This window comes from Miniopterus natalensis, chromosome 16 (genome assembly GCF_054644295.1).
Source record: "Miniopterus natalensis isolate mMinNat1 chromosome 16, mMinNat1.hap1, whole genome shotgun sequence".
In the NCBI taxonomy this organism is placed as follows: domain Eukaryota; kingdom Metazoa; phylum Chordata; class Mammalia; order Chiroptera; family Miniopteridae; genus Miniopterus; species Miniopterus natalensis.
Genome location: NC_142096.1, coordinates 15,131,357 through 15,155,828, shown reverse-complemented (window position 1 = coordinate 15,155,828; position 24,472 = coordinate 15,131,357). Strand labels below are relative to the sequence as shown.

The following is a 24,472-nucleotide window of genomic DNA, read 5'->3' as shown; positions in this document are numbered from 1 at the left end:
CTCATTGAAATTCTGGATGTGTTCATGGCAGTGACGTCCTCCCCCTCCACTTCTGCCCGGTCCATGGCAATATTGGGGACCTTCGCCTCATCTAACACGGCTGCATCTCAGAAATCTTGATGTGCAACATTCCACTTTTTGGCTACACCTTCCCATTCCTTTAACCAGTTGTTGAATGAAGCTGATACAGTCAGGAACAGATCCATGATGAATTTTATCTGAAGCGTATACAATTTGAGGGGCCCTTATTAAGAAAAATACCAAAGGCCCTGGCCAGGTAGCTCAGTTGGTTAGAGCAGCGTTCCATATGCCGAGACTGTGGGCCTGGTCTCCTGTCAGGGCACATACAAGAATCGACCAAGAATGCATGAAGAAGTGGAACAACAAATAGATGTCTCTCTCTCTTCCCCCTTCCCTTCTTTCTCTAAAATCAGTAAATAAAAATTAAAAAAACAAACTAAATTACAAGTAGAAAAGTGGTTCTAAAAATGAATACTAATAAGAAATAAAAACAAATCACTAAAACTTAAAAGCAGACAAATACCGCATTACCGAGTACACTAAAATTTTAATTAAAAAATGAATTCTGTGCCTCTATAATTATTTTTTTTCATACATTATGGGCTGCATATGTTTGGCTGCATTCACATTCAATTAACCTAGCACTATTTATTGAGAGGCTCATCATTTTCCATTGCAAAGTAATGTTAACTTTGCATAAATCAGGTTTGGGAGTCTGTTTCTGCATGCTCCAATCCCTTCCCATTGATCTATTTGTTCTCTGCATGAAATCGATTCTACCTTCATAGTTGTAGCTTTACAAAAAATGTTTAAATTCAGTGATTTAAGTCACCCAGCTTTGTTTTTCTTTTTCAAGGTTTTCTTTAGGTATTCTTGTTCCTTTTCATTTCCACATAAATTTTAAATTGGCTCATTAAATTCCAAGAGAACTACTTCTGGGATGTTGATTGAGATATTATTGAATCTATAGATCTATTTAGAGAGAATTGATATCTTAATATGGAGGCTTCCAATCTGTGAATGTAGTTTTACATCCATTTCCTTAGATATTCTGTCATTTCTCTCATCATTACGTAACATTTGTTGTAGAGGGCTTACCCATCCTTTTAAATTTATTCCCAGATGTTTGATAACTTTGATGCTATAATAAATGGCACCTTTTAAATTTTATTTAAAAATAGTTTCTGGTATGTAGAAATGGTTTTTTTTTTGGTATGTTAAACTATCTAAAAAAATAACAATACAAACAACTAATCTGTAGATTCTTTGGTATTTTCTGGGCATGTAATCATGCCATCTGCAAATAATGTCCCTTCTAGTCCTTTATTTCCAGCTATTATGATTCTTATCTCTTATTTTTGCATTTTTAGTCTGGCTAGAACTTCTTTTATAATGTTGATTAAAATTAGTGATGAGGGCTGTGTTCATCATCTCCAATTCCAGGAGAGAAGTGTTTAATCTTTCATTCTTGTGTATGATTTTTACATAGTCTTATATCATTGTTGATGTTAACATTCCTTTAAATACTAAATGTGTTTCCCTCTATTCCCAGTTTGCTAAGATTTTTTAAACACAAATGAGTATATGCTTCATGAAATGTTTTTCAGAATTTTCTGGAGTTCTAACTGGAAATTTTCATTTTTGAAATAAAAAGGAGTGGCACTTTCCAAGGTCAGTCTTCTTCGGCAGCCTTGAATAACAGTGCAGTGTTGGAACAACATTCCTTCCCAGGCCTCAGTCTCTTAGCGCTTCCTTCCTTACAAACTGGTGACTGAGTTGAGAGGAAAAGTAGTGTGTAGAGAGTGTACAGCTTGCCTTGGAGTGGTTCCCTTCTCCTCCAGATTATGAACTCTAAAGTCCTATTCCATTTGGCAGCCTACTCAGGACTTTAAATATGTTTTGGGCTTTTTTTTGACTCACCTAGTCATTCTTTTTAAAAATTTATTCATATTTATTGAGCATCTACCATGTGCCAGGTGAGGTGTTGGGGGAGATGAGGGCAGGAAGGTCAAGGGTAGATTTTGTGCAGAGCTATTTTGACCATGGTGAGGACTCTTACTCCAAAGGAATTCCCATCCCCCCCCCGCCCCCCGCACCCCTATACTTTTTGTTTTCCATATCAAAGTAGGGTCATTTGGGGTAATTGCTTGCATTAATTTTTCTGTTAAGAATGACCAGCATCAGGATCAATGCAGGTAATTCTCTCATGGCCTGTAGCATAAATCTACATTTTGTTTCTATTATTAACAGTGTAAGAAGTTTCTTTTATCTTTACAACTTGTTATTGATAATGTAGGTAAATTAAGAATATTGTCAAATTTAAGAATACTTCCATAAAGTCTTTTTTACATATACGAGCTGCTAGATTTGAAAAATTTTTCTGCAGATTGGCCTTATTTGTTTCAAAACTTGTTTCTTTTCCACAATCCACATGTTTCTTGCACTGGCTGGCCCAGGACACATTCATATGATGATCCAATCTCTGTCCCTCTACTTTTTCATCATGACTTTGGATCTATCTGGACAGTAAATGGTCAGGGCTTCTTGGGAGCTAGTCCTTCATTGGAATTGTTAGCTGTATAGGGAAGTAACTGCAAACTACATAAATAAGTTCAAACTAAATATTTCTCCCACTCAAGTTCTTCCTAGCTAGCTCCCCAAACACTTAGCATCCACTCCAAAAACCATCTACTACAGGGAGAAACATGATGAGGAGAAGTTGAAGCCAAAGGAGACGGTAATCTTAACCTGGGCCTTCTCGGGGGGACATGCCACCTCAAGGATGCAGAGGCCAGCTCTTGAGAGGAGATGGAATTTTACTCCACACACAGTCCATAAGAAATATGTAGCCCATGGGTGGTAGTAAAATTTCATGGGGGATGGAGGGGAATTGGGAAAAATGGGTCTAAAAAGCTTGTTGGGGTGATATGTCTAAAAAATTGATTGGGGTGGGGCACTGGTTTTTAAAAACGTTGAGAGGCAGTATTTTAACCAGTTGAGGTTAAAATGTCTTACTTTTCAACTTTACCAGGACATGTGCCCCTATTGCTGAGGATCCTCGCGGGGTTTTGGGAAGGATGCACACAAGTGGGGGGCTCTGAAGCCAGGGCTTCCGGAGCTTCGTGGCAAGTCCACCACAACGGTTCCCCAGCAGGACTCCTGGGTCCCAGTTTTCCACGTAGCTCTTCCTGGGCTGTGGGGATTTCAGCCGCAGGCCACACATACAAGCCAGTGGGTCAAAAATAACCAGAGTGATTTCTTTTTAGACCAAGGGAGATTTCTCAAAGGGATGAGTTGGAAGAGAGAAGGCAGGGCAGTACTGAGCCGCAGGATGCCAGGAGAGGCCGCAGCCTGGGCACAGGCCCCATCCGACAGTGCCCCAGGGGCACACAGCCGCCCGGGGCACATGTTGAATTAGCAGCTGCTGACCACGCGGAAGGCTGGGGGTAAAGAAGGGTGCGACTACCACCGAGGCACCAAGTCTCCCCGACCCATGCCTCTGCACGACTCTCTTGTATCCCCCTCACATGCCCTTTCCCCATTTCCATAAACAGCTTACTGCTTTCAAGACCTAGGTCAAGTCAAGTCTTCCTGTCAATCTTGTCCTCTCTCCCAGGGGTTCTTCCAGTATCGGAGGGTTATTCCGCATGAGAATTCTTCCTGAAAAAGCCCCGTGCTCCTAAAGAGTCCGAGCTCTTGCAGTAGCATTTTGATTCGCATTGAGTTTTGTATCTTCAAACCAAGTGGAGCAATGCCTGGACGAGTTACTGAGTCTCAGAAGCAGTTAGAACCTGCTACGACTGTGGGCCTTTATGAGAAGACAGGAGAAGAGTGCTTAGGTAATAAAAAGGAGCCTGCCTCTAGTTTTGTAATAGAGGTATTTGCAGTACTGAAGCAGTAATTATGTACAGAATCAGGAGAAGACAGAAAACAAAAAGATGTTCATACACATACGCACACACACACACACACACACATTTCAAGTTCATGTCCTCCTAATAGATCTCTGACACAGAATTATTATTAGTCCACTCCGGAAATAAAATTATACTGTCCTCTGCTACCTTGGGTTATGTTAATAATTGTTCTGTACTACTGAACAGCCAGGATATGAAGAAAAAGAACACGTATTTAAAAAGAGAGAGAGATCACTTTATGCCAAAGAACCTTTCCTATATATCAAGAGTACCCTAAATCTGCTTCAAATTGCTGTTTGGAGAGTTGGGAGATGCAACTTACCCTTCTTGCCAATGGGCCCGGTCTTGCCAATATTGCCCTGGTCTCCCAGGTCGCCCAGCTCTCCCTTAACTCCTGCAAAGCAAAGCAAAGCATGTCATCTTTATATCCCAACATGTTCTCTTCCCTTTAAAAATGTGGCTGATATATGGCATCCGCTTGAAGGAAACACCAAAAAGGGCATCCTCCTATCTGTGGCATATTTACACATCCTGTGCTATGTTATCTATTTTAATAGCATTATAATGCATGCATTAAAATTAAAATGTGGGTAAGTATGGCAATCCTGAACCTGCTGATATTAAGACGCTTACCGATGCAATATTTCTAAAAGGACTACAGCAAAAAACATTTAATCTAAAGGTCAGATGAGGGCTGAGTGAAGAATTCTTGCATTTTATTCTAATTCTGTGCTGCACTAGGTCCATTTCAGCTTCACTTTGGGATCCTATTTCTCCTCTGTTTACAACCGGATTGGATTATCTTAGCCACCTTAAAAAAGGAGTGGTAATGTGCAATCATAAAACCTACTCATCAAAGGAACATAAGAGATTGTCCCACTAAGTTTTTATCCAAAAACCCAAGATCAGGGATCACTAAATTGCTCCAAAATTGTTGTTAATTTAGTTTTTTCCTATGATAACCTAAGTGATATTTGCCAAATATAAAGCTATATTTTCGTGATCAAAAATTTGCAACTGATCTTCCAGATTTATAGAATATTATACATGTTTATAGTACAAAAAGAGTTTACATAAGGGCATCTCAAGTTGAGGTCTCGTAGGCCTGGGAGTGTCTTCCTTTCTTTAAATTATGAAGATTTAAAAATCAGCGGTCTCAGGCCACCACTGTGTAACATTCGGCAGGGAGGACACATGCTTATATGTTGCAATCCAGAAGCTGTTCTTTGGTGAGACTTACTTTTGGCCTTGTGGGTAAAACTACGCCCTAATAGCCTTTGTATTAGTCTCATCTCTTCGCTTCAACTCCCCTCCATGCCCCACCAGATGCTGGAGAAAGGCTAGAACGTCAAAGGACCAAGCGATTTTCTGCTCCATCTTATGCTCATCCCTAAGCTCTGGGCAGCCACAAAGAGCTGCTTGGCAGTGGCTCTAAGGGGAGACACAGCAACGAACACAGCTGTGTTTCCAAAATTCATAGTTTCCCAGATATTCTCAGAGTCGGCTGTTCCTCGGGGCTCCCAGAGTGTCCCACTGCAGGGACCCCTAAGGATGAAGCATGAGCAATGGGGCTGAGTCTTGTTGACAGGCGAGCCATCAGGGCTCTGGTGGCGAGGAACTTTATATCTGAAATACACGTTCCTCATCTTTGGGGCCGAGGGTGTTATGAAAGCTGCTGATTCCTAGGGCAAGCACCGGGGAGGGAGAAGAGCAATCTCCCATGACAGTGCCAGGTTCATACCATTTGACCTACCTTTCGGCCCCATGCGTCCCACTTTGCCAAGCTTCCCCTCCTCTCCCGGGTCTCCTTTCTCACCATCGTCACCTTGTGAAATGGAAAAGGCGTGAGTGAAGCAGCTCCAGAAGCCACAGAAGCACATACTCCCAGGATGAGTGGACAGGGTTGGGATTCATCCTTCGGCTCAGAGCCTGCTCCCACCTCCACGTGAGTGTGTGTGCGCGCGCGTGTGTATCTACCGACCCACATGGACTGGACACTCAGGAAGAGAAGAAACTCCCAGTGCCTTTTCTCTTTCATTTTATCCCCCGTTCAACTCTATGTTGAAAGAACTATCCTGCTGGTGAATCCCCGAGAAGTTTGTTTGGCCTGACAAATCTATATTCTTGCTGGAGAGTCTGGCAAACGCTGGCAGCATTTACAGGTATGTACATTAAATGCATGCAGTATATAGATGTATATCTCTCTATAGAAACACTTATATGTTGATGTTATAGGTGTATTTATATGTTACATATAAAATATAATGTGTAATATAAATATATAATATAAATTATATGTAAAATAATATAAATTATGTTATTTTAAAATTATAGAAATGTATTATATACACATCAATTTGTTACTCTCTGACTTCATGCTTGGGACCCCCAAAGTTATAGGCATGGGCCAGGAAGCTGTGGACAGAAGCTACGGATGGACGACTATGGCGCAGCTGGAAGCAGCCTGTGTGAGCAGCGCCTATGGGACCACAGGTGGGCCCAGCTCCTGCACCTCGCCCGGTCAAGAAGGACTGAATGAGTGGTTTAATGAAAGGTGCCCTGGACTGTGACTCAGAAGTTCTGGATTTGAATGTCATGGCAGTCACCAACGGGCTGAGCAAATCTTTAAAAGTTCGTGATTGAACTTATTGGCTTTGGAGTATGACAGACCTGGACTTGAGATTCGGCTTTACCACTTACTACCTGGAGAAAGTCGGACACCCGATTTCTCTTTCTGGGTCTCATTTTCTCCTCCTGCAAAATGAACTGCTAACACCTATTGGAGAGGGCTCTTAAGAAATTTAAATAAGATAATATGCATAAAAGACCTGGGACCTAATCAGTGCTTAGCAATGGTGCCTATTTTTACCCCCCCCCCCCCCTTTATACTTAAGATTCCTCATCCTTAACCTGGGGATAATACCTGCCTTCCTTACCCCTCTCAGTTGTTTTAGGATCAACAAGGGAAGCATGTGAATGTGCTTTGAAAATAAAGAGCACAACACACCCAATATTATGATCAGCTACCTGCATTATCACCACACCAATCTCAGAACATGAGGAGTCCTGTCCATCACCAGAGGAAGGAAGAGTTGGATTCCCAGGAAGCACGATTGGTGAAGCATTGGAATATTTCACACATGAAGCTCTAGAATCTCCTTCTTAGAAAGGCTTTAAAAATAGAATGGACAGATGATTTGTGTGATCAGAACAGAGGGGTGAAATAGATGGACTAAGTGGCATTTCTCTGAAGTTAACAGTGAGAGTTTATGAGCAACTATTGTGTGCCACACACTGTGCTAATGTAATCATCGTGGCAATTCTAGAAGGTGAAGTTAATTATTGCTCCACTTTACGAATGGAAAAACTGAGACTCTGTGAGGTTAAGTTGCTTGCCTGTTGTCATAGAGCTTGTGAGTGGTAGAACTACGATTCAACAGCATGTATGTCTCTGCCCCTCCAGATCCCTAAGGGTAAATCATTGTCCCTCCCAGGCTAGGCTTCTGTGACTCTTACAGAGTGTGGATTTTAGAGAACTTGTCTGTGTTACATTTTTCAGAGAGAAAAGGGGAGAGGCAGAAGGAATGACAGTTCCCTTTTAAACAAGAAAGACAGTGGGGAAGAAAAAACAGAACAGCTTATTATCTCAACAACAATTCGCAGGGAATAGACCCTGAAGGTAGTTCAGTATGACTGAGACCTGGCCTCACCACTCACCAGCTGAGGGAACTTGGGAATCCTTGACCTTTCTGAAGCTTATTTCACTCATCTGCAGACTGGACAAAAATAATAGCTTTTTTCAGAGGGTTTTAGTAAAGGTAAAATCAGAAATGAATGTTTCTTCAGGAAGCCCTTTCTAACCTTCTTAGTCTACGCTAAATTCTCTCTCTAATTTTTTGTTCACAGTATCACTTTATATGGAGGGAGTCCATCTGCCTGTGCTAGCCCTGTGACCTGTGGGATGGCTGGGGTCATGAGTGGTTTACTCTAGTATCCCCAGAATTTAGCACAGTGTTTGTCTCTGATGCTTAATAAATACAGTTGAACAGGATAGACTTTTGTGAGCCATAAAATGTCTTATAAATGGAATGACAGCATTTATTGAATACCATATGCCAGAAGGTTCCTAATACTTGACATGCATCCTATTGTTTGATCCTCACAACACCCTTTGCAATGGATACTGTTCTTTGCTCCATTTTACAGATGACAAAATGGGGTCAAAGCGAGGTTAAGTAATTTCCCAGGGTCACGTAGTTCATAAGTAATAAAGGCAGGATTTGAGCTAGAGCGTTTGTTATCAAAGCCCATGTTTCTAACAAGCTGTATGCTTGGGAACAAATTCCTGTCTCAGTGTCTCTGGGTTTGGGATGGAAGATGCTCATCCAAAGGCAAGAGCAAAGACAGGCATGCATGTGAAGCACTTTGTGAGTCATAAAGCCACAGGAATGCGAGTTCTTGGTGCCAGTGTTGTTTCTGGTGCTTCCCTCCCTTCCTGTGAGCTTTCCCAGTCATTTGCAAGCAAGTATCTAATTGGAGGCAGTCAGATGAGTGACTTAGTCATCTGCTGCTCCCTGGTGGCTCCCGATGGAGACCTGGGAGGGGGAGAAGATTACTAGTCTTCGGACCTGTGTCCTGCATCCTGGCCTAGCGGTGAGTGGGCTGCTGGCAGAGACGAAGCAGACTTGCCTTCAGCTCGGGTCCCTGGTTCATTTGATCTCTGGGACTTGCTTTAATGAAAACAGAGGAGAGAGATAAGAACAAGCTTTGGAAAGGATCCCCCACATGGCTCACAGTTGTCTGCTTCTATCCTCTTGGCAATATTTCATTGGATTAGCAGAGCAATTTAGACTTCCTTTCCTTCTTTTAAAAATAGCTACTTCCATTTTAAAATTAAAGGAAAAGCTATAAACTAAAATGAACTAATTTCAATTTTACAGAAATGGCCTGTTTCTGCCCCTCCAGGACACCAGCTTGCTGTGATAATCTCTCCAGCAGAATTCCAGTAGAGCACACAGTTGAGCAATTTTCCTTACGCAGGATATTTTCCCCCCAAACAAGCACAAACTCTTAAAATTAAATTCTAGTTTGAAATGAAACAACTGAACCTAGGTCAGTACCCCCTGCTCAATGGAAGTAATTATTAAAAATTAGTGAGTTGGTTTTGGAAAGGCTAAAGAAAATCCATTGGAAGTTATTCTTCCCCACTGTCAGAATACACCCCACTGTCAGAATAATCTTATGGGCTGGAGAGAAGTCATTAGCAATCCTTCCTCTGATCAGCCTTAGAACTGAATGAGACAGGTAATACGGTGTCCTGTGTTAATGAAGCCAGACTCCTGCTTAAAAGGTGTCCTTCCCATCCCACTTACATGCTTTTCCATGTATCCCAACTGCTTCCTCGTTGTTGGAAATTTCGACAGTCATTGATTAGTCCCGGGCCCTTTCAAGTATACCAGATACATGGTACAGTCTGCAAACGGACCACTCCCCCAGTACTTTTCCTCCCCCAACCACAGCCTCGTCATTTCACTGAAATATTCAGGCCTCCCGGGGACCTGCTACTGTGGCCTTCTCTCCATTCGGCAAGTTGTCAGTCCCCCTGCGCCTTCGCCTGCCTTCCCCACGTCCTGGATTCTTTCGACTCAGTCACTGCCCCAGCGCGCTCCCTACCGCCAGAGGACGGCACTGCATCGGTGAAAGCAGCTCAGGAGCAAGTCCTTTCAGCTCTCTGAGCCTCAGCCTTATTCATAAAATGGAGAAAACCACCCTCTTTATAGAACTGATGTAGACTAAAGGAGACAAAGCATAAGTGGTCTTGAGTTTTAATAGGATTACTGTTGTCATAATCACTGTCATCACCAGAAATGACAGCTCTTTGCAACCTCCCATTGCATTCAGTACCTCAATCTTTGTTCTATACTCATTACTTACTTTTTTACTTGACTTTTAAAAATATTTACTATAATATTTAATGTAAACATTTTTTACATAATTAATGGTACACAGAAATAAATATAAAATCATTACTCAGATTTAACAATTAACGTCCTCGCTTCATGTATTTATTTTTTACTGCTTTAAAAAAGTAAATTATAGACATCATAACAAACTGTCCTTAAATATTTCAGCAATTGTCTCTAAAAGGTAAAAAACATTCTCATATGTAAACATAATAACATTTTATTAATCTTATTTTTTAATGGACTACAAGGTTTGCTGAAGTCACCTTCCTAGAATTCCCTGATCTGGTTTATCTTGAGCCCCTACTGCTGTGCTATATATAACCTAATAAAAAAGAGGTGAGCACTAAGAAAGAGAAGCAGACATTCAGAGGAGTAAACCTAGGTTCTTTGAAAACAAATCATGACAGATGGTTCCATTTTCTCTTCTGAATGTGCTGCTAATGCACCAAGAAACTGAGATGGCCAGAGTGGTTGGAGGAAGACAAATTTCCATTGGTCATTCACAGGAGACAGTAGTTGCTGGTTATCTGGGATGATATATTGATGAAGCCCTAGGGCTCCACTCATAGATCCTGAATTCAAATCCTAATTATATCACTTTCCAGCTTTGTGAACTCAGGTGTGAGATTTAACCTCTTAAAGTCTCTGTTTTATCTGTAACTAGAAATAAGTAGAGTACTTACCCATTCTAAAGTCTCCCAAATTGAGGGTTGTCTCCTTAGTCTGAGACACACGGCACTTTGATTTATTTTAATAGCTTTGTGATGAAAATTGCAGGTAGAAGACATCAGTAAAAATGTTCCTCACTTCTTTTATTCTCCATCAAATGTATTGCCAAGTAATGGCTAGTGTTACCTGCGCTGCTCCTGTCCACTGCCTGGTGGCGGGGTTCTTCAACTGTCTAAATGGTGCTCTCCCTAGAACCCGCACCGATCACTTGGTCAGTGGCATCCAACAGGAGAAGGCGGCCTGCAACTTAAAGCCAGGCCTCTGCGAGCATGGATCCCTGACCCCCAGAGGTTAGCAGTGCGTGTACGCTGTCGGTAGATTACAGACCCATGGTGACACTTCATCACAGCCCTCTTTCCTCATTTGAGACCTGAGGGGACAGTTTTCTTCATCTTTTCTTAAATTAAAAAAAAAGTAAGCAAGCACAAGATCTAAATGAAGAACAATTTGTACACATTAAGCTTGCCATCTTCATGGTCCTGAGGCAGCTTATCTGCGGGCAAGGGAGACCCATGCCTTGGTCAAGCTTGTTTAAGAGGAACAAAGAACAATATGCTTCTCGTAAATAGAAAACATATTTACACATCCACAAAGTATTGTTTAATCTGATCCTGCAGTACGGCTGTGGTTACCAAAAAACCAAGCTCATCTTAGTCCGTAGGAAACCGCATGCCTTCAAGGAGAACGGCTGCCCCAGGAAGACTCTTGTGCAGAACGTAGCAGCAGCTCCTAACCAGGATGCCATTGCCAGGGCCTCAGCCTTCAGAACCTCAGCTTTCAAGGTCCATTCAGCCGGAACCAGTGGCAGGGCACTCATTCAAGCTCCCTCTGGGAGCGTGGTGCAATGGGCAGAACAGTTTTGTAGTCTGTTATGAGCCGAATTGTCTTCTTTCCCCCCAAATTCATACATTGAAGCCTTAGTCCCCAGTACTTCAGATATGTGACTCTATTTAAAGGTAAGGCCTTTAAAGAGGTGATTATGTTAAATAGTGGCTGTCAGGGCTGTCCTAATTCAATCTGGCTGGTGTCCCTGTGAGAAGAGCAAACTTGGACGCACAACAGCTGTGTGACCCAATAAAAGCCAATAAGTCTCAATTTTTAGGTAAGTCTTCTCAGTAAATCAAGCAGTGCAGACTTTCCTGCCCCATCTCCCTTTTTAACAGTCAGGATTAATCTCATCCTCTGAAGGGAACTCCCCTCACACTTTGCAGTGTCCACCACATAGTGTCATAGATAACGGCACAGGGCAGGGATGAGATATAATTTTTTCTGTATTCCCAGCACTTGTCGCTGGGTCAGATGCAACAGGTGCTTTCTCAATAAAAGTTTTCAAGAGAAAAGAAATAATATCCTTAAAGACAAGATGGATAAATGTGAGCTTAATGACAATACAGTCAAATAAATTAGCCATTGATCGAAATGTCATTCTCAATAACGGCCGATTAATGAATTGACTTTAGTCTGCTGGGATGTCTGTGGTGGTGGCTTAGAATCTAGCAGGCTGCGCAGGCAAATCCACAAATCCCTGTCTCTACTGCTCCCTCAGGCCCATATTTTTTGTTCCCACTTCTGATTTGCCCGTGTATACCAACACCACTGCCAGGCCCAGTACCCAAGTCGGCTCTTATTTCTCCCTCCTCACTCCCATCTTGATTCTTACCTTTTCCCATGTCTGTCTTTTATTTTTCCTCCCATCCCCATTGCCTTTATTTTACCATTTAGAGCCCCCTTACTTTAACCTTGGTTCCTCGCAGGGGATCCCTAAGTGGTCTCAATGGTGTTTTAGTCACTGGTGACCCCCAGTGCCTAGAATAGTACCTGCTCAATAGTTGCTGAAATACTGGTTTTCTTGAATGTGAATTTCACTTTTCCAAAGCATCTTGCAAACTAATCTTTATAAAATCATGTTTTCATTATAAAACTGCCCCCTTCGCAACGTTTCAGCAGTTCCTCTGTGTTTACAGGCCAAGCCCAAGCTAATTAGTCCAGCACTCAGACCTTCACAGACCAGCTTCAATGGAATTTTCTGGCATCATTTTCTGACACTGACCTGCATAACCTTCTATTCCTGTCCAAATTGCTTATTCATTTTTCATTAAAATGTCTTTATATTTGTGCCTCCATTGAAAGGCTTATGCTCTTCTCTTTATTTGAAATTCATCTCCTCAAAAAACAAAAACCCACAAACAACCAGAAGTCATAAAAGAAAAGGTAGACCTATATGACCATATGAGAAATGAGGTTTTTCACATGAGAAAAGATGCTGCATAAACATACAGGGTGGGGCGAAAGCAAGTTTACAGTTGTGAGTACGTGAAACAGTTTATTCTTGCAACTTTATTCATGAATAATTGTATTATTTCCCATATGAACAACTATAAACCTACTTTTGCCATCCTGTGTAAAGTCTATAAGCAAATATATGATAGACAAAGGAAAAAAATCAAGCACTAAGGCATAAAAATGATTAATATTCTTAATTTGCAAAGAGCTTTTGCAAATCATTTTGCACAAAGACAATAACTGAAATAAAAGATGCAATGCAAATATAAACAATGATGAATAGAAAATGCCCATCCTCACTATCAGTCAGAAAAATGTGTATCTATGTCAATGTCTGTCAGAGTTTGCCATCAGACTTAGTAATAATTAAAAAAGACTAGTTGCATCCAAAGATGCCGTATATACAGAAAGTACTTGTTCACTGTTTTCAGCAACGTAAATGGCTACAATATTTCTGGAAAATAATCTGTCCATAATGATTAAGGCAAAAAGCCACAAACTCTATTTTACCTTAGGGAACCTATTTGATGGGAGTAACTGTAAGAACAAATGTTTATATGAGAATATTTGTTTGTAGTGGCAAAAGCCCAAACCATAAACAATCTTAAAGTTTGTCATCATGGGACTGATGAAAACACAAGGAGAAATATGACCCAGCTATTAAAAATAATGAGGTGAGTTGAGAAAAACCTTGGGATGAAGAGTGAGCTTCGTGTCACACCATGTAAAGAATGTCTCTTGGAGAATCACATGCATGTGATCCCATTTAGAACAAAGAATAAATAAGCAGGATAAATGTAGAGGTAAATGTTAATACCAAGCTATTAATCATGGCTACAAAGAAGAAGTGGGTCTGGAAAGGGAAGGGTCTTTGTATATATTTTGTACATATTTATAAATGTATGTGTTACAACAGACATGAAATAATCTTGTGATTAAAAAAATAAATCATAAATTATATAAAAGAACTGTGGCCTTTCTTTTCCTCTTATAAATACTACCCATGAGTCTTGTCTGAAATTAAATTCTAAATTCTCTGAATTTATTGACAGGATTATTTCCTTGCCAATTCACCATATGGTTCCTTGTTACTGCTTCCTAATTGCCGCCTTGAGGGATTATTTAAAAATGCATTTTATGTAATTTTTTGTATTAATATCAACTGGTTAGAGTGTAAGTTCTTTCTAATAAGGGTTGATATTCTGCACTTTATTTATTCTCAAGAGTCGTTCAAAACTTCACAGTTCACTCATTCATTCCTTCCTTGAACAAACATTTATCAAGTTTCAACTAGTTGTCAAGTCCTGGTTGGGTCCTAGGGACATAGCACCATATCTCATAAGACAGGATCTAAGCCTAAAAGCTTTCAGGAAGGAAGCACCATACAAGATCTTATAAATATCACGAGTGTTATGGAAGGGAACTTGCCACGTGTTTTGCTGGCATCTAACAAGGTGAACCCATGGAAAGATCAATGACGTGGGGCTGAAAAGACTATGCTTTTACTCACGTCTCCTCAGATGACAAGATAACATATCGAATAAGGAAAGAAAATGAAAGTGCTTTTTCAATATTAATGTGCTCAACAAATGCAAGAAGATACAATCTGTAAGGAGATACACTGTGATTAATTTATCTAGTAGTAATATCACTGTCAATAAAGATAATAGTTAATATTTATCAGGTGCTTACTATGGCTCAAGCTGGGTCATTAATGTGCATGACCACGATGTCAACCAATTCCTTACTTGTGCCCATTCAATTCTAGGGACCCATGAACTTCATTTGCCCTTCAACTCGCCCCTGTGCAACCTAGCCAAAAATAAAAGGGAGGATTTCAAGAACCCTACCATTTTTCCTACTTGAGTTACAAAGCACCTACTCTTTGTCTTCAGGCTTATTTGGTTTTAAAAAAATTACTACTTCGGACCTGCAAGTCTTTTGCAGTCACTGCATGCCTGAGTAACAGGGAAGGAAAAAACAACAACTAACATTGTACTTAATGAAAAATACAACATTAAGGTTTGTTGGGCAGGCTTTCTTCTGCCTTCACATGTCATTTATTATTAAAATGCATTCACAGCCAAGTCAGTAGAAGCAAAGGCAAGGAGAAATCCATCAATCCAGGACTAAGTGGCATGCTTCTGCAACACCATGCAGAGGTAGGGGCATGGCATCTGGGATCCCAGGGCTCAGTTCAAGTTCTGGCTCCATCACTCACTGGCTGAGAGACTTTAGTAACCTGCTTAAATTCTTTAAGCCTCAATTTCCTCATTAGAAAATCAGAATAGTGAAATACCTCCCTCAGGGTGTCGTTGAGAGGAGAAAACAAGATACTACAGACAAAGGGTTGAATGGTGCCTGGAAGGCAGGGCACATTTGAGAAGTACCACATTGCCACAGTATCATCCAATAGGCCACCTAGAATTCCTAACCACTCAGAATTAGAGAGATAAAAAGTAGAAGCCAGTGGGAAGCCAGGCCTCTTTTAGCCATCCTTTGCCTGTGCATGTTTGCAAGCTCCTAGCTAATGTGGATTTTTGCTTCCAGAGATTTGTGTATATACACACAAATCATATGTATATATACAAATCTCTGGAAGCAGAAAGAGAGAGACAGAGAGATAAGTTAATCAAAAATTTGAGCCCATTTTACAATGAAAAATAAAATGTCACCATAGGTATGCTCTAATCTGGGGAAGCAGGCCATATCCCTTACCTTTGACCACTCTATCTGAGGTGTATGTGGTCTAGCCCTAGCTTTGCCCCATGATCATTGGGGGTACTGTTCAGCCTTGCTCTTCAAGTGCTGGGCAGTGCTGATAAATTGTTTTGATATCATCAGTCCAGAGACCCTCCTCTAAGGTATATCAAAGTCTCCACATCTCCTTGGGGACTTTCACTTTGGTCTGAGGCATATTGTCACACTTGCTACCACTCTCCATGTCCCAGCTTCCCATTGGGCATACAGGCCTCCTCCTTTTGGCTGGCCACTAAGCATGTGGTCTGATGAGAGAGAGATGACATCTTTGTCAACTTGGCTATGAATGTCAAAATTTCTTTCTAGCTATTTGTCACTTCAGGCCAGGCAGAACAATGACATTGAAACGATTTCTGACTGCACCCAATACTATTGTCTTGCACATACACTCATCCCTAGGTGAGGTCAAATAAATGACTCTCAGAATTTAGAAGTTCAAGTGCAGAGAACAACAAGTCACCTCTTCACAGAATTTGGTATCATCAGTACATCTAACCTGTCTTGTTAAGATGTGGTTGATTTTGCCTGAGATGATGTTGTCTCACTTAAGGGATCTTAGCGCATCTTATTGGCTGAGTCAATTAGGGTTACTTCCTTCAGTTAGGGAGCTAGAATGGACAGAGCATTTCTCCTCGGAATACTTGCTCATAGCTGTGCAGTCAGATCACATGCAAGAATAGTGCACTTTAGTTCCTTTCTCTTTAAATAAGGACAATCATTCCTATAGTATGTCAGTGGAGCTAAAGCAGAATTATGGGTAAACCTTCTGTAAATTCTAAAGATTCATAATCGTATGATTTGTTTAACAGACACAAGTATTATCAAGTGGCCACAAGAGGACCTGAAATGATGCTTCTAGAATTTTCAAATCAAGACCAATCATGATAAATTATTTGAAAACAATGAAATTATTTAGATGCTCCTTCACTTGAGTTTCTGAGTGTCAGGTTTTTACTGTGTATTTTTACAACTCTTTTATAAAAGAGCTGAGAAAATGATAGAATATGATTTAAAGAATTTTGCAAAATTATAGGGTATTGCAAATCAAATATGTGGTGTAAAAACCAGACAGACTGGTTATGGGTTGGAATATCCAGAAAAGATGAGGAGAGGCCAACTAAAATCACTTCTAACAGAACTGAAAAAGTTTCCAGAAGTAGAATTTCATAAACACAAATTAGAAGAGTGAGAAACATCTACACATATTGCCAATGACCCCAAGGCCAATAGCACTGTCTGCCTGGGGCAAGACAGTAGCTAAAGGGAAAGATTCTTTAAAGGAAGAAAAAATAACAACAACAAAACAAATAAACAGGAAAAAACATTCTCATTCTCCCTTGGGTTTTGCTAATGAATGGTTTGCTAATATGTAGAGTCCTTGACAATGTGTCAAGGACCATGTTTAATGCTTTATGTGGCTTAACTCCTGTCTCCTCCCCACAACCCTATGAAGTAGTCACACAACATTTATCATCCCATGTTATTGATAAGAAAACTGAGGCTTGGTTTTGGGGGTCTTAACTTATTTAATCTGATTACATCCTTAGGGTGTTTATAAGGTTATTACTCTCATTTTACTGATAAGGAGCAGAACTGCAGAAAGAGAAAGGGTGCTCTCAAGTTTGTACGCTATTGAATAAAAGTTGACTTTGCAGTGGGACTAAAAATAGTCAGGAAATTGCAGCAAGGAGCAAAGATAGTGGTATTTTCCTGGTAGATTTCTATCTATTGAGCCATTTATATAATCTATGAACCTTTCTTTAGGGCCATGAGAATAGAGGAAGCCTGTGGTGACCAGTAATAGCAATGGAAGTTAATGAAAAAAGCCATGAGAGCTAATCTATATGGTACATATGTTTTAATTTTTCAAAATAAGCATTTGAGATGGGCAGTATTATTATCATCATTTTAAAAACGTGGACATTAAAGCTTAAGATCACACAGATAGGAAGTGGCAGAGCTCAGATTCGAAACCATACACTTTGTCTCCAAAGCCCATGATCTTTAGCAACACGCAAGTACCTGTTAGCCTGGTCCCTAGTAGAGACTGATATATAGTCAAGTTATTATGTAAGAGAGTTGGACGGAGAGATGGCATTGATAAAGGGTGCACCCTTCCTAAAATGAAACAAATTTCTCTCGTCATTACCATTCAGTACCTCCTGACTCATCTTTGCCCACACTTTGATTGACTGAAGTTTATTCTTTCCCTCCTGACATAACCTTGAAATGTTTTTTTGGCATCTACCCAAAGAAAAAAGGAGAGGGGAAGAAAATGGTTCAGAACACCCACACACTGAAATATAAAGTTAAAAAAAGACAAGCCACTTACAATTTCAGTCTGTCCTTATGCATAAAATACATATTAAGATGCATAATGAAAGAATCCAGTTAATTACTATAATTAATATCAAGGTTTTTCAAAAATAACTACTTGCTTAACCTTAATGATAAAGGCACCAGAAAGAAATTAGCAGCTTAAATTATATCAAGGTGACCGAGTTCAAACAATTGCTCAGTGTGCTTATACAGTGACCTCACAGAAATTCTTTTCTAATGTTAATTTACAAAACTGAAGGCATGATCATTTCACGCTTAATAGGGATGGTAAAACGTGAGGACAGTGATACAGCATGTGGAAGGGAACAGCAATTGGCTAGGGAATCTGGAACAGGAGCTCCAGTTGCAGCCCTGCCTCCAATCAGCAGCTGTGAGATGTAGATAGAGCACGTTATATTACCTCTCTGGACTTCGAGTTTTCACAAAATAACTGGGGTTAAACTAAGTTATCTCTTTACAGGTAGTGAGATCCCAATTTGAGTGTGAAAGTGACCCAGATATTTCTGGATATATCTGGCCACCTGTTTGGGAAGTCATGAGAAGGCCTGTTTGGAGGCTGAGAGGACTCCTGGGAAATAAGTTGTGTCAATTCCTGGGATCCAGAGCCATAATCCATCAAATGCTGGGTGGTCAGATAGAAGCCCATTTTCTGGAGGCTAAGGGGTTTGCTGAGAAGGAAATTATTTCAGAAGACAGAAGAGGGTTCTATAAGGCTTCCCTCCTGGCAAAGTCATGTGCCTGTCCTGTTGTCTGGCACTCACATGTGTCACTGTGTCATCTGGTCTACCCATGCATGAGCTCCATAGGACCAAAAAGAACTTTAAGCAAAAGCCAAAGCAGCTATTTCATCCAGCCCCACAAAGTACTGTGGGACAGTCCACCTTGCCTAGGCCCCTTCTGTCTGATTAGCAGGCTGAGCAGGCAGATTAGGGCATGGGGTCCAACTGTAACAGGGTGGAGTTCCAACCTGCCACCTTCCAGCTGTGTGGCCTTAGGTTAGTGACTTAATGGTTCTGAACCTCAGTTTCTTCATCTGTCAAATGATAATTATAATGTGTGTTCTTTTTCTCTGAGTCTGTTGAGGTAATTAAATTTAAAAATGGCTGCAAGGCACTCACACAGAGCAAAGGCAAATGCAACTATTCAATGTGCTAGTATCACTGCTTCTACTACGATTGAGGATGTCACTGGTGTCATGATGAAGAGAAGGATAGAGATTGTGACAGGCCATATGTGTGGAGGAGTCACGACAGCAACCTACAGGACTTGTCCTGTCCTCAGATGCAGTCAGTGGAAAGCCTTCCTTACTGAGTGGAGTGGTGCTGAGTTAGTGGCCAGGCCAGGCTGAGACAGGGGCGTTGGGGAAGCCATGGTACCCCATACCTGCAGAAAATTCATGGCCATTGGTGGGGAAGCTCTTTGACCACTGAAGAAATGGTACAGTGACAGTGCGCCCCCAGGATGAGTCTTCCTTTTGGAAGCATTTGCATAAAAGGAGCAGTCCTTTTTTTGAAAATGCAGGACAAATGTGGAGAGAAGTAAGGAACTGTATGAATAGGTAAGAGATGAGCTAAAATGTTGGGAGATCTTAGATAATTGGGGTTCATTTGCTTAACCTAAAATATTTATTGAGCACCCACTGTGTGTCAGGAACTCTTATAGGCAGCAGGAAAACACATTCAGCAAGATGGACAGAGTCCCTGCAATCCAAAAGCTTGCATTCTAAGAGTGACTATAAATATATAAATATTCAAGAGACTTTCATTTAGTAGTAGGTCCTTGAAAATAATAAAGTGTCTTGAGAACTATGATAGAGAGTGAATGAATAATCAAGCAGGGCCTCACTGTGCAAATGGCATTTGAGCTAACACCTGAATGAATGAAGACGGAACTATCCTTGGGAAGATCTGCAGTAAGATTGTGCCAAACAGAGGGAACATCAAGTGCAAAGTCCCAGGGTCAGAAGTGAGAGGCAAAGCAAGGATTCCCAGAGCAAACATCCTTTGAAAAGAGGTTTGAGATGACCTGGAAGAAGTAGGGAGAAGCAAAATGGATTGCCAAGGACCTTTTAGGCCATGCGCACACAAATATCATGGAAAGAAAGAGCTAAACTAAAAAGCTAGCAGAAGCCAAAATAGGCAATAGGGTAAAATATCATTAATTTCCAAACAAACTAGTGAAGTAGTGGGGTTAATTATCAAAGAGGAGGCATGCCATCACTTTCAACGTGTTTTGGTGTCCAGTACAATGCTGGGCTGAGAGGTTACATGAGCTTCATGTTCTTAGGTAATGCCTTATCCATTTCTCATCAGAAAAGGATCAGTGGACTGTGTCTTCAAACTGGATTCTAATAGAAACCAGGGGATGGCCTTGAATGACACTGGACCCGGAGCCAGAAGGCAAGGGATAAATTTCAAGTTGCATGACTAGACTATATCTATTTGAAAGGCCTAGGGCACTCCGCTTGACCGCCACGTAGGGCAATTGTGCAAATTAAACAAATTAGTGTATTTTAAAGGTCATTAGAAATTGTAAATCATCACCTCAATATTTCTTGCTGGTTTTAAAATTCTTTTTAGCATATTGTTAAAATTTCTTGTCGTTGTTTTTAAGTAAAACCACTAGAGGTCAGAATTTCACATAAATTGTTAAAGAAACTACCAAAGTAGAAAAAAACACCACCACCAAAATGTTTTCCTACTAAACAGAATAAAATAATAAATTTAAGGCAAAGAAAGAAAAATGAAGGTGGCTTTACACAAAGAAATTTCCCTAACTGGAACAAGGCTTATTTTCAAAATTGTCACCCAACAGACATAGATAGGGAGAGGAAGGAAAGATACATAGAATTTAAGTACCTAGTTATGATGTCTACACAGCTTAAAGTTTATATTGATTATCTTATATTATTTTAAAAATATGTCTATGATTAAGGTCCATTTTACAAATAAAAAACTAGCATATATAGATGTAATAACACACCGAGGATCAAACAAACGGAATCTAAGTCATGCTTATTAAATAATGCAGTGAAATATGGGGTCTCTATATTGGACAACATGTTATATGATGGGTTACCCTAACTGGTTTCACACCTGCAATGCTAAATAATTTTTTAGTTCCCAGACTCTCAAGTGAATGTAGGGAAAACTCCTTGTATTGTCTGCTGCTCAGAGTATGTAGAAGTCTCTGAGCACACTGCTGGTAAATATGATATTGCGATGATTAGCCATGGAGAAGATGTAGACCAGCTTGATCTTAGAAAAAATATATTGAACAGAAACAACAGCCCTTTAAAATGTTTACTTGGCCATCAAGCTTTGTCTTTTTGTTTCGTTGTTGCTGTTTTTCATTTTGTAGAGCTAAGTATATAAGTCTGCCTTGTTCAGGAGTGGGGAGGGGCTGTCACTGTGCTTATGAAGGAATTACACAGGGAGATGGAAGGTTATACCTTGAGAGAAGACAATGTGTTGCTTTTTAGTGCACGCACAGCATCTAGCACAGTGCCCGGAGCAAAGGCAGAACATGGTAAACATGCTGATGCTGCACCACATGCACACACAGGCAATTTGCAAAGCAAAAGGAAGGAGCTAACTGGGCCCTGACCCCAAGAGTTTGCAATCTAACTCCTGACCCAGCTGGAGATGGAGATACAAGTCCTAGGGCAAGTTCAAGTTCTTACTTAGCTGGAAACCTTTAGCATCTCATATGATGCTTGGGACTTAGTAGGTAGTCAGTACATTCCAGAATCATGGAATCTCTTTAATAAGAAAGGAACTTGGAATCTATTGGGTGAAAAGTCCCCAGAAGAAATAATACCAGGTTCCTAATGGACTTAGTTCTGGAACCCAAGGTTGGTGAACTCCCCAAGTCTTCCTTCCCCTCGCTTCTTCACTCTGCCACATTTCTGGCTTGTAATCATTTCATGATTTCCACACAGGCTCAGGAAGAGAGTTAAGGAGGTTTCCATTGTTGGAAATCTCAACTGAGTTTCTAATGGGAACGGAGTTTTCTGCTAAGCAAAGAAATGAGGGTAGGAAGTCTTACGGTGGGCGCCTTACTGGCATCTAACAAATATCAGTTGCCCTCTGATCTCCCTCCTAAATCATATATCTCTCCATTGCTCATGGCATTAATATGTATTATTTAATGCATATCTTGTGCCTAAAACAGTGCTTGGCACTTAGTAGGTTTTCAATATATATTCACTGAATTGGAATGAATAGAATTATTGAACATTATATTTTAGGAATTATTTTAACAACACTTTGTCCATTCTTCTTCCAGTTTGAAAACTGCAGTCTCTCTGCAAGAAAAAAATTTCAAATGGATTCTCCTATTTGCAGGAACAAGGGAAATTTTAATTTTCAGCATTCTCCATGATACCCTCGGGATAATACATAGAAAAATACAAAGTTTCCCACACTCTATGGAAGGTTCAGTAATGGTTTTAAGTAAATACTTTACTTCTCACGAAAACTTCCTTTTCTAAACATTTGCCCTCACAATATTCATTTATTCACCCAAGAAATTATTAGGAAGCCCCAAGGTCTCATTGTTCCCCCTGCATTTATTTTGTGGTATCAAAGGTTAAAACTTCGATTGCAATCTTATGAGGAAATTAATTCACTGATTAAGAAAAATGCACTTTAAGCAAGACACATTTAAATAACTGACAAGCGTAGGGCAATGTATTTCTGGGATTTTTTTTTTTTTAAAGACCCTCTTTCTACTTAAAATTTTAAGCAGCTGTAATTCTGCTGCCCCATAGCCTGCAGAAACATTGCATGAATTACTAATGAGCGTGCACCAATTTGTACTGCAGTGACCACTTTCAGAACAAAGGGGTCAGAGCTGAAACCAGGAAAACAGCAGAATTTTTTATGAGCCGGTTGCTTGAAGCACATTTAGACCTTAGACTTGGAAAAAATTTGCAGTGTTCTATCATCTTTCAGCTGAAGGCACTTGGCCTCAAAGACTTCACTTTCAAATAAAGAAATGCTCACTTGTATACTACCTCCAAGCCTCGACAAAACTTTTCCTCTGCATTGGAACCGAGGAGACCACTTATTTATGAAATATCCAAAAGGTTTAATATGTACTTTACTGAGCTTTCGCCTAGTTGCTTTAGCAGAATCAGTATGAGCAAGGAGCTGGGCTTTTAAGGAAAGGGTTTCTGAAGACTAATGCCTTGCTTGTGTGTCTTTTTCTAGAGCAGCACAGAAGAGGAAATTTCTGCCTGCCCTGGATCAGTTCCATCACATCCTTTCCCTGGGGTTCACCCCCTCCTAAAATTCTCTTACCTAACATCAAGGGAAAATTAAAAATAAGGCAATTGGTTTTCCAAAATAGATGCAAAGTGGGAGGAAGTAGGGAGGGGAGAAGAGAAAGTCATCGAGAGCTAGAATGGGGTTGAGAGCTGAAGGAAGAGAGCCTGCTTACTAGAGATGAAAATTTCCCTTTCCTTTCCTTACCTTTGGGTCCTGGTGAAATTGTGTGTGTGGCGCAGACTTCAGCCGTAGGATGACTGTCCATGTCCAGTCCTAGACCCTGAATTTGCAAAAGAAAGAACACCAGGAGGATGCACTCGTGTTTTCGAAGTGAGACTCCCAAGCCACCCATCTCTGTGGTTCTTCAAAAAAGGGTCTCCCAGAAGTACCAAATAAACAGCTTTATGGGAAATAAAATCTTCTCTTTGGGGAAGAAAGTGAAGTCTCTGGAGCACACATTCCAAACCGGCCTGCAGAGATAAGACGACACATCCTGGGTTGTTTATTTCCTCAGCATTCCAAATGGACCATACATTGTCCAGACTGTTTATTTTCAAGTGACAACAATTTATTGCAAACTAGCTCTGAACTAAATAATCAAGTGTGCAGGTCGGTAGACACATTCCAGGGAATGGAGACAATAGAGATGCCTTCTGCTCAGTACATGAGCTGACAATTTAATACCCTATACTGCATGTAAATGTTGGGGTTCCAGAATGATTGAGCCAGAGATTTCTTGAATTACCTCCATGTTATGTAAACAGTATGCATGGCTTTGAACTTTTTCATAAGGAAATATTCATGACCCGTTGGGGGCAGTTAAACAGCAAATCTCCCACTGCTCTCCATGACCTTATTTCCTTCTCTTGCTACAAATAATTTTCTTGGAATTTAACCCCAAAGGAAAGAATACAAGCTTAGTAAATACAAATATGAGAGAGTATGACATGACAGTTTTATTAAAACGATGTTTGTAGCATCATTTGGGGAAAAAGCTTCTGGTATTATGTTTATTAAAAAGCATGATAAATATAGATAAGATAGTTACAGATACAGGTATATGTACAGTAATAAAAACAAAGGTTTATCTATCTATCATCTGTCTATCTATCCATCTGCATACTTATATGTTCCATCCACCCATAATCTGTATAATAGCTTAATCATAGTAAGATACTGAAAAACT

At 40.4% G+C, this 24,472-nt stretch overlaps 1 protein-coding gene across 1 annotated transcript in view; it reads right to left on the bottom strand.

The window, feature by feature from the left end:
• COLEC10 (collectin subfamily member 10) overlaps positions 1-23,638 on the bottom strand; it is a 32,025-nt gene extending 8,387 nt beyond the window's left edge. Inside the window, exons 1-3 of the mRNA XM_016207767.2 lie at positions 23,491-23,638; positions 5,692-5,763; positions 4,261-4,332 (exon numbers count right to left, since the gene is read on the bottom strand). Of these exons, the coding sequence (XP_016063253.2) occupies positions 4,261-4,332; positions 5,692-5,763; positions 23,491-23,638 (292 nt within the window). The remainder of the gene's footprint in view (positions 1-4,260; positions 4,333-5,691; positions 5,764-23,490) is intronic.
• Positions 23,639-24,472: the final 834 nt, after the last annotated feature.